The sequence below is a fragment of the Heloderma suspectum genome, chromosome 2, assembly GCF_057233095.1.
Source record: "Heloderma suspectum isolate Gila_16-S chromosome 2, 16-S_ref, whole genome shotgun sequence".
Classification (NCBI taxonomy): domain Eukaryota; kingdom Metazoa; phylum Chordata; class Lepidosauria; order Squamata; family Helodermatidae; genus Heloderma; species Heloderma suspectum.
The window spans coordinates 304,777,331-304,786,605 of NC_139459.1; the positions used below are offsets into that span (position 1 = coordinate 304,777,331).

The window sequence follows — 9,275 nt, forward strand, 5'->3', positions numbered from 1 at the left end:
AAAAACATGAAACTTGCAATCTGATAAGTGCTTGAGATGGAATTCAGAGAACATCGGTGAGCTCAAGTTTTGCTGATTCACACGTCCCTAGTTAGAATACAACCAACCCATGCCTTTTTTGTTGTCCAGGCCTAAGCGTTCTCCTACTGGCATGAAAGAGAAGGGATAATATTCCACTGAAATAGCCAATCCTTGCATCAGTTTGATAATCACCCATTCCAACACACTAGCTGTGATCCAATGATGCAGTCTCTATGCATAAAGAGCCATGAAAGAGAAAAGCTTCTTACACATGAAACTCAAGAGTGGGAGTTGCATGAGAGCACGGGGCTGCTGAACTAAGACCCACTTTTAAACACGAGTGTCTTCACTCACCAGGAGAGCAGCCCCAAGTTACTCTGCTGACAGTGTGAAGTCATAGACCTAATTTTGAGCCAGGTGCTTCTTCTTGAAGGTCTCTGTATTCTTCAGATCCTAGTCCAGGAGCATAAGCAATCCAGAACCCTCATGGATGGTCAGACTCTGTAATGCTGTTGGCATCAACTAGCAATAAAGGCTTCATAGCTATGGAGCACCTTTTCTGGGGCAATGTAGGCGTATGCCCTCAAGGGGCTGACTGACACCTGTCCTTTGCCTTTCTACTGTCTGCACATCAGAGAGCAATACAATCACATTTATATAAAATGACACGTGGAGAGTCATTACTACTTTTCTCACAAATAAAACTAAGCAACATTTATTTTTGTGCCATACCTTGATTAAACTTTGTAGGTTGCAGTGAGCCCCAGGTCCGGAAATCCTTGGTATATGTCAAGAATCCCAGGAGCAGATCTTCCTTATGAGGAGACAGAAGTCCTTCTGGTCAGGAATGACTTAAGGGTGCACCGCCATGCAAGAACACAGTCACATCCACAGGGCCCTAGTCATCAGCAGAGTTGTATTGCCCCTCAGCAAGATGCCAGCCCTCTATGTTAGACCAAAAGTAACCACAAAGCTCAGACCAGAGGTAACACCCCCAAAGAACTGTTACTAGAGACACTTTCATAGCAACCAGCTGCCCTGGCGCCCAGTGTTCCCTTTCATTAGTTGTACAAATCAGCAAGGCCTTAAAAGCAGAAATCAATAACAAGGCATGCACTGCGTGGTTAGAAAGTGTAATCTTAATGAGCTGGATGCAGGATGAGTTGCCGTTCCTTGCCTTTCCTGGTTAACCGCTGCCTGGCATCTGTTGAATGTATATCCATAGCCCACTCTAAAAGCACTGCCTATGTGTTCACAGCTCTCAGGAACTTCTTTTATTATTTGTAATGGGATTAATAAATAGCAGCTGTTCCCTTTGTTTGTTTTCATTCATTAAACACAATTACATGCAGCCCGATTGCACCCTCTTTGATGCAAAATGGGAGAGAATAATTTTTCCTGTTGTTCAGTGCTATAATATGCTGTCATTGGCGCTGAATGAAAATCATAATTAATTTTCATTTGGGTTTTTGCATCTTCCTAATCACAGCAGTCCCAGCTCCTTAAAGCAGGTGACAGACATGCATCTCACTCCCTCTCTTTATGCTCCCTGTAGTTTTCCTCTTTACTGTGTTGCTCCCAGAAGGGCAACATGGTAACACAAGATCAAACAAATACAAAGCTGGTTGTAAATCTTTCAGCACTCACAAACTTTACTGATAGCCTCTTCTTGAATCAGGAAGGAAAGGGATTTGGGGACTGTGAATAGAATTCTTGTTTCCATTCAATTACTGGCTCCAATAACTTCAAGATTTTAATTTTTGCTTCTGCCAACCTAATTTGTTGTTTTGTTGCATTCAAAGCTCTGGCACCACCTAGAGGTCTTTATGGTTGGTGGCAAGAAGCAGCGCTCTGGACAAAATATTGGGAACCTTTCACATGATCAAACTCAGGTCTGGGCTATCCCTCTGCAGAATTTCAGCAGGCAACAGTTTTTGTACCAGGGAGGTTGTGGAATCATCGTTCCTGTCTGGAAAGTCGTAGGGAGAAGGTTCACTGAGACCTGCTCCCTTGGGATTGCAGCCTTAGGATATCCTTCACCCAGGCATAGAGTTAACCCCGTTTTTCAACTCTGTGACTCCCTGTGCATTCGCTAATTCTGTGGCAAATAACCTTTGTATAATCTGTACAGGACTTTTGAGTGCCTCAGCATCCGCAAGGTCCTGAGCTGCAGTGCTGTGTACCTTCCACGGCACATGCTGCACGTTTAGTGTGGGAGACCTGTAGGGCACCACAGCTGCTTTTAATCAAAAGGAGCTGATTTCCATACTAAGGAATTACCTGTAGGGCTTGTGATGGACCTTTCCTGCCTCCTAATAGTCAGTCTATTAATTATACAAGAGTTTGTTTCCAATTACACAGCCAATGAAATGGTTAATCAAGTCCCCTTTGATGGATGCCTTGACATTTAATTGGAACGGGAAATCCACCTTGCACTCACAACAAACTTAGCCACTATAATGGGATTTCTGATGGGTTTGCATTTTAATCATCTGTTCTTTATCTGGCAGTGCAATTTAAAGGAGGTGGAGCTTTGTTCAACAGACCTATGATGACAGGAATCTCTCTTTTTTATGTCTCTGATCTCCCACTCTCTTTACTCCTTTCACCAGAACCCAAATGCCTGCCTTTCCTGCCAAATCCTTTCCTTCTCCCCTCACCCTCCAAAGCCCTGCTCACAACATCCCTAAGTTCATATAACCTGGGTAACTAAAGAATACAAAAAAGAGTAAGCTTTTTCTAGATTTTTTCCAATATTACATCCAAATGGCGATCTAGGGTGATTCTGAGAACAGAATTAGCATGTGGACTGTATTCTGGATCAGTTATTCCAGAATGAAAAATGCTGATTTTATGACTGTCCCCAGTGTTTCCTTAACCATTTCCCTGGCACCTCCAGTAGAAATCCTTATCACGTTAAATACCAGAAGGGTTTTCCTCCTGTTCTCTGGACTGTCACTGAAACATAGGTCAGCTTAGAGCAGGGTTGGGGAACAGGTGGCCCTCCAGATGTTGGTGGACTGCAATTCCCATCAGCCCTAGCCAGCACAGCCAATGGTGAAGAATCATGGAAGCTGCAGTCCAAGAACTGAAGGGCCACACATTCCCCATCCTTGGTCTAGAGAAATGAGATTTCAATGGAGAAATTCCAGTGTTGTGATGTTCCCGATATTGTGGAGACATCATCATCATCTGATGATGATTTATTACATTTCTGTAATATAGCCAAAGTTTAATCAAAGTTTGGCCCCTGATAGCCAAAGTTTAATCAAAGATTAATAGCAACAAGGTCTTACATTGTTTGAGACCACACTGAGGTTGCATGTTGAAACAATCTGTGTTGGTCCCACAGATTTAATTTCTTCATCAGCAGTTTGTCTAGCTCTGCCCAGCAACCAAAGGCAGAGACTCTGTTGAAGAATGAAACTGTACAGGTGATGAGGCACAGAGACAGATAGGATCAGATTCTCTCCTGAATTCACTGAGAGCAGGATTTACCATAAGACCGTTTTTGAGAATGGCATATTTTGAGACTGGCATAGAAAATTTAAAAATGCTGAATAGCAGAATGATTTCTAATTGTGAGTAAGAATTCGACTTTGTACGTTGATATCCCTGATCTAAAAACAAAGTAGTTCTGCGCGCACACTGCCTTCAGTTAGAAGTTACTAAGGCAAGGCCTCTCTTTGAATTTTACCTTCAGAATATTTATTCCAAAACTTTTCTAGGAAATTATCCCACAGTTTGATACTATCAATTCTCAGGGTTGATTTCCATTAGGAAATATTCCCTCAGGCTTCTTTACCCTGGCGGTAGAATTAGATGGTGTTGAGGAAATATGTGATTCCCAGCACCTTTCTTATAATGCTAATATAATTCGTGGCAAAAACTTGCAACAGAAAATCAGTGGGCTGTAGGGGATGCCCAACCCTTTCCCAACCCATAGTTTCCCCATGCAAATTCCACTTCCCACTACCACGGTGTCTTAAAATTTTCACCAGCCAACCTCTGAAACCAGAAGTAAGCCAGATTGAGGGGGAAACTGCCTTGGAAAGAGGGACATTTGTAAGTGAGAATGGTGGGCACAAGGAGGGATTAAACACCCCTCACTCCCAGCAGTGGTTCCCTGCTTTCCTTTTACCTTGGAAAGCACCAGAATGGAACCACACTTTTGCTGATACGTTTGTTCCATCCCTAATTCCTGCTGCTCTTGCCAGTCTCTCCCTATTGGTGATGTTCAGGAGAACAGCCATCTTGGAATTCGTCTCTGCTGAACCTTTAAGCAGGGTCTTCTTCTCCTTGGCTAGCCTTTAATGCAGGGGTGGTGCAGACTGCATGTGCTCCCATCCTCCGATGCAGCCCCCACCATGGAAATTTGGCAGCACAGCAGCTGCAAAAAAAAAAAAAAAGGCGGCAAACTGCTATAGAGGCTTAAATTTCAGCAGCAGACTACTACAGAGGCTTACAAGGAACAAAAAACAGGCTAAATTTATCCTTTTTAAGCTTCTGTAGTGATTTAAAGTTTAATGGTTCAGGGGGATCTCTTCTGGCTTTCTTTTCCAGTCTGCCCTTTGTGAAGAGCATTTCAAATTACAGCACAATCTTCCTTTACTAACAATTTCCTCTCCATTCTTTCCCTCGCCAGATTTTAGCTGCTTTAGAGAAGGATGAACAGGCCCGAAGGCAACGGCTGCGGAGTAAGTTGGAGCAGGCAATTGACACAATGGCCCTAAGTAGCTGAAAAGGCCAAGACAGTGCTGCAGACTTCCCTAGCAGTGGAGACTAAGAGAGAGAGGGCAAGCAAGTTGCGGCAGCAAGAAAGCAAGCACGAATATATTGGGGCCTAGCACGAAACAGTGCACAGAGTCTGCTGCGTCTTGGAAACTTTTACACCAATGATCAGCAAAAAAAAAAGACAAGAAAAAACCCTTAAGCCACCGTTATCAAAAACAAATTGAACTGTCTAAGGACCTTTTGAAAGGAGAGACGTAGCCAAGAATCTGACAGACCCCAGGAGATCTGCAAGGAGGGCCATGGAAAAGAACTCCAGCTTGACCGCCACTGCCCCCTCCCCCCACCAAGGCCTGCCCCAGATCTGGCAGCAGAAGGTTGGGGGCTGCACTAACTTTTAGGGCAACGTTTTTGCATTATGGTTTTCCTGTAGTAGGCGGGTGGGTAGGTGTATCATTGTTTTCCTTCTGTCCTTGCTTTCCCACCTTGCCTGGACCCCTCTGCTCTTTATCTTCCCTCCTTTTTCTCTCTCTCTGACCTTCTGCCTCTAGTGTTAACTGCTATATTTGCACAATTTCCACAAACTAGTTTTTTTTTTTAAAAAAAAAAAGAATTAAAAGCATAGGGATGGGGGGAGGTTCTAAATTTTCAAGCAAACATTGCAGGATTTTTTTTAAAACGAAAGAACCATTATTTGGTCGGGACAGAAATGAGGGTGCGTGGGACCAAGAGAAGCATCCCATTATCTTTGGTTCTTCCTACATTTTGCCCTGTGCCATGTTTTGTTTGAATGTTTTTAGCACAGGCCAAATAGATGCTCTTGTTTTGAATGCTGCTTAAGAGGGTGCTGGGGGTTTAGACATAAGAAGGCAAAGACCTTTAAAAAGTAGGGATTGCCACATGTAGCAAGTCCCAAAGGGACATCTTTTCCCTGTTTGTTGTGACAGGCCTTGTAAATTACTTTGTAGGAAGAGGTACAGTTAAAAAGAAAAATCCCAGCTTTGCCTTTTTATAGATAACATCTGGATGAGTTATTTGTAACTTGAGCTTAGCAACTCTTCTGAAGATCTCCTTGCCCCATCCTCATAGTATACCCCCTGCCCCCATTTGTAAGCTTTCCACTTGACATAGGGGCACTTTCAAACAACTGATTCTACCATGTATAGGCACTGTATAGGCACGGTGAATGGGGCTGCCCATTTGAGCCAATTCCCAGTATTCCCTCTTCTGTTGTCAAGGAAAGATTTCTTAGTAGCAGATGCAGTAGCACCTGACAAGGTCTGTGCAGGAGGCCTACAGAGTAGCTATATCTACCTATGTTAACTCTGTTGTTCCTCCACATTCCCATGGCACTGGCAGTCTGTGGTAACATTGGTCCTAGTCAAGAGATACTATCAGGGCAGTCTTCATCCAAAGAGATGAGGAACAAAGAGTGATTGAACATGGAGCTGCAGTTTAGCACTGACAGAAACAGCAGATAGTGGGTTGCCCACACTTTTGTTTTTACAGGTGGACGTGTGTGTAGGTGGATGTGTGCATGTACACATTCCTCGTTAGAATATCTATCATCCCATTTTCAGCAAAGTGGAGAGCATCTCCCAGAACAAGGAGCAGGGTCTAAGGCAAGAGGAATGGTCAGACATCAAAAGCTCTGTCTGTAATGGAAGTTCTCTTCATCTGCAACAAAATACCCTAATTAGAAACAGTTGTGACAGCAGCTTCATCAACAGATGGGGGGCGGGGGCTAGGCCAATGAGAAAAGGGGAAGATAGTACAAAGGAAGACAAAAGTGTGGCTCTAATTGCATGGCAGCAATTCAGTATCTCTCCTCTGTGCTGATGTCAGCGAGCAGCCAAGATCCTCAAGTAAAAAGTTTAGATCATTACTTCCTTGTAAGAATCTTTAAATCAGGGGTGGGAAACTTGTGGCCCTCCAGATGTTTTGGCCTACAACTCCTATCTATCATCATTGGCTCTGCTGGCTAGGGCTGATGGGAGTTGTAGGCCACAAGTTGCCGACCCCTGCTTTAAATGAACTGTGATGATATTATCCATGGCTTGTTATGGCTACCTTGGCTCTCAACCTGTCTAGATAGCAAGGAAATAATCTCAGATGGGTTGGCACAGCATTGTCCACTCCCATGTGACGGTACTACAGCTAGTAGAAGAGCACATAGAGGCAACTCCTGCAAATGGAGTCCTACTTTCTGTTCTCTGCTATTTGGTCCAACTCAAAGGCTTTATCCTCTTTCCACCATGCAGCTGATTGCTGGCTGGCTGGCTGGCTGGCTTTGGAGTTCCAGTTAGCAAACTCCCATCACTGCATTGCAGGAGGCCAGAGGCTACAGGTACCAGTACTGCAAAAGAGCAGAAAGAGCTTGGTGCTGTTAGTCACCTGCACATTATCCAGGTTGCAATCAGGTACTTCTGGTGCAATTAAAGGCAAGAGTTCCCTTATTGCTGCCATAGTATTTTCCAAGGCATCTTGTATTGTGCAGAAATGTTGTGTATACCATTTTGTGTTGGCTCACGCTTGAGTTACAAGTTGTCCTCATTCAAACACACACACACATACACACACCCCGCTCAAGTCCCTGGAATTTTGTACGACTGTCAGTGCAGCTCTATCTTTGAAATGTGAATTTTGTACTGTTGGAAAGGAGCCTTTTATTTATTAGTTATGTTAACACTTTGAGTGAGGGAATGTTATTCAGCATCACAACACCCCTGCAAAAGAAGTTGTTGTTGTTCTCGCTTTACAAATATATAACTGAAGCTAAGTGAAAGAAAGACTGACTTTCCCTAGTTAAGCTAGGATTTGAATCTAGCCCTTTGGCCTACAAGCTACATGCTGGCCCTCCATCATTCTATTTTAAACTGGCCTGGGAGTCTTGCACCAAAGGCTGGTTGTCACTAAAAGTCACTAAAATGAATACATATAATAAATTTCAAGCACACTAGCGAAACATTTCTGAAGATCCTGAAATGCCCATTTGGCTTGGGTTTCCCGGTCCATCACTGACAAAGAGCCAGTATGTTCCCATATTCAGCCTACTGCACAAGAAGTGAGAGACACAAGACATTTCAATGGCCTCATCAGGGTTCTTCCTAAAATCTGTTTCCCTTTGCTCCTCTCTTTTTTTTCATTATCTCTTCATTCCACTCGATCTTTACTCAGACTAACATTGCAATCCTAGATATGACTACTCAGAAGTAAGTCCTGTTGAGCTCAGGGGGACCTACTCACAAGCAAGCATGTATAGGATTGCAGCCTAACACCTCAGTTGAGTTCTTGATGGATGTAATGCCTTTAATTATTATTTTAGGTTTACCAGTGTGATGAAGCCACTGCCCTAATTCAACTCAGGTGACCAAATCCACCAAATTTGAGCCTTTACCCACCCACCACCAATAAACTAAGTTGCTATCTCAGCCTAGGTAATATTGAGAGAGAGGCTGTTGCAGAACGTACCAAGCCTGATCCTGTCCATTCCCTTAGAATTCAAATAAGGGGAGGAGAGGGATGTAATGAAGTTTTTAATTAAAATTTAAAATGTGTGTGTGTGTGTGTGTGTGTATATATATGTTGTTACAATCTAATTCTTGTGCCCCAGTGGGGCACTGTATAGTTAACTGAGGGAGATCAAACCAATATCAAATATGGTTTTTACACAAGCAGTGGAAAACTAAATGGAGAAAAAAATCAAACATTTTTCACTAAGCAGAACAATCTTTTGTGAAGCCTATATACATCTCAGATTGCTTTGTAATTTTGTTTTTAGCCTTTTAATTATTTTTTTAATTAAAGAGGAGGAAGAGAAGAAGACAATAAAAACAAAACAAAACAAAAAAAACCACCTATGGAGTTCTGAGATGTCTCTGAATCCGTAGGACCTGTGGGCTGTTGCATGACTGTGCTAGAGTTTAGTCTGAGTTGATCATTTTTTAAAAGAAAAAAAATGCAAGTGTTGAATACTAGAGGTTTGTTTAGACCTTTTTATTTTTGAAATTTTGGAATTAATTTGTCACTTCTTGTACAAGGGGTGGGGGGAGAATTAACGTCAATGGTTTATTTCTGGAAAAGGGTACTTTTAAGCCTTAAAGGACAGCTAAGTGTTGCTGCACACAAAATATACCGCAATATTTTATAGATTCCCCTCCTTGGACTTTGTTTAAAGTGTACTTGGGAGCATAGAATTTTACATGATTGATTCTATTGAAAGAGGTAGGGGCTGGATCTTTTGGCTTGATGTAAATTGACACTGCATTATGGAAAAAAGGTGCAATCCTGACCCTACAGGAGCAGGTGACCATATCCTTCATCTGTTTTGATTTAGTAGGAAGTAGCAATTTGACTGGAAAAGCCCACATTCCTTTCTGAAGAGCTGCCCGCTTAGGCACCTCTTATCTAGGCATCTCAGCAATAACAATGAATATCTTGGGAGAGTTCACTAGAAAAACTGTCTTAAGTGGTTTGCCTCAAATGAGCAACTTTCTCTTAGGTTCTCCTTTTACACTAAAAAC

The 9,275-nt window shown here is 42.7% G+C and overlaps 1 protein-coding gene across 2 annotated transcripts in view; it reads left to right on the plus strand.

The window, feature by feature from the left end:
* Window positions 1-8,698, plus strand: part of PLXNA1 (plexin A1) — a 395,495-nt gene extending 386,797 nt beyond the window's left edge. For both annotated transcript variants that reach the window (XM_084840187.1, XM_084840188.1), the window contains exon 32: window positions 4,667-8,698. In XM_084840187.1, the coding sequence (XP_084696313.1) occupies window positions 4,667-4,762 (96 nt within the window). In that variant the 3' untranslated portion in view covers window positions 4,763-8,698. The remainder of the gene's footprint in view (window positions 1-4,666) is intronic.
* Window positions 8,699-9,275: the final 577 nt, after the last annotated feature.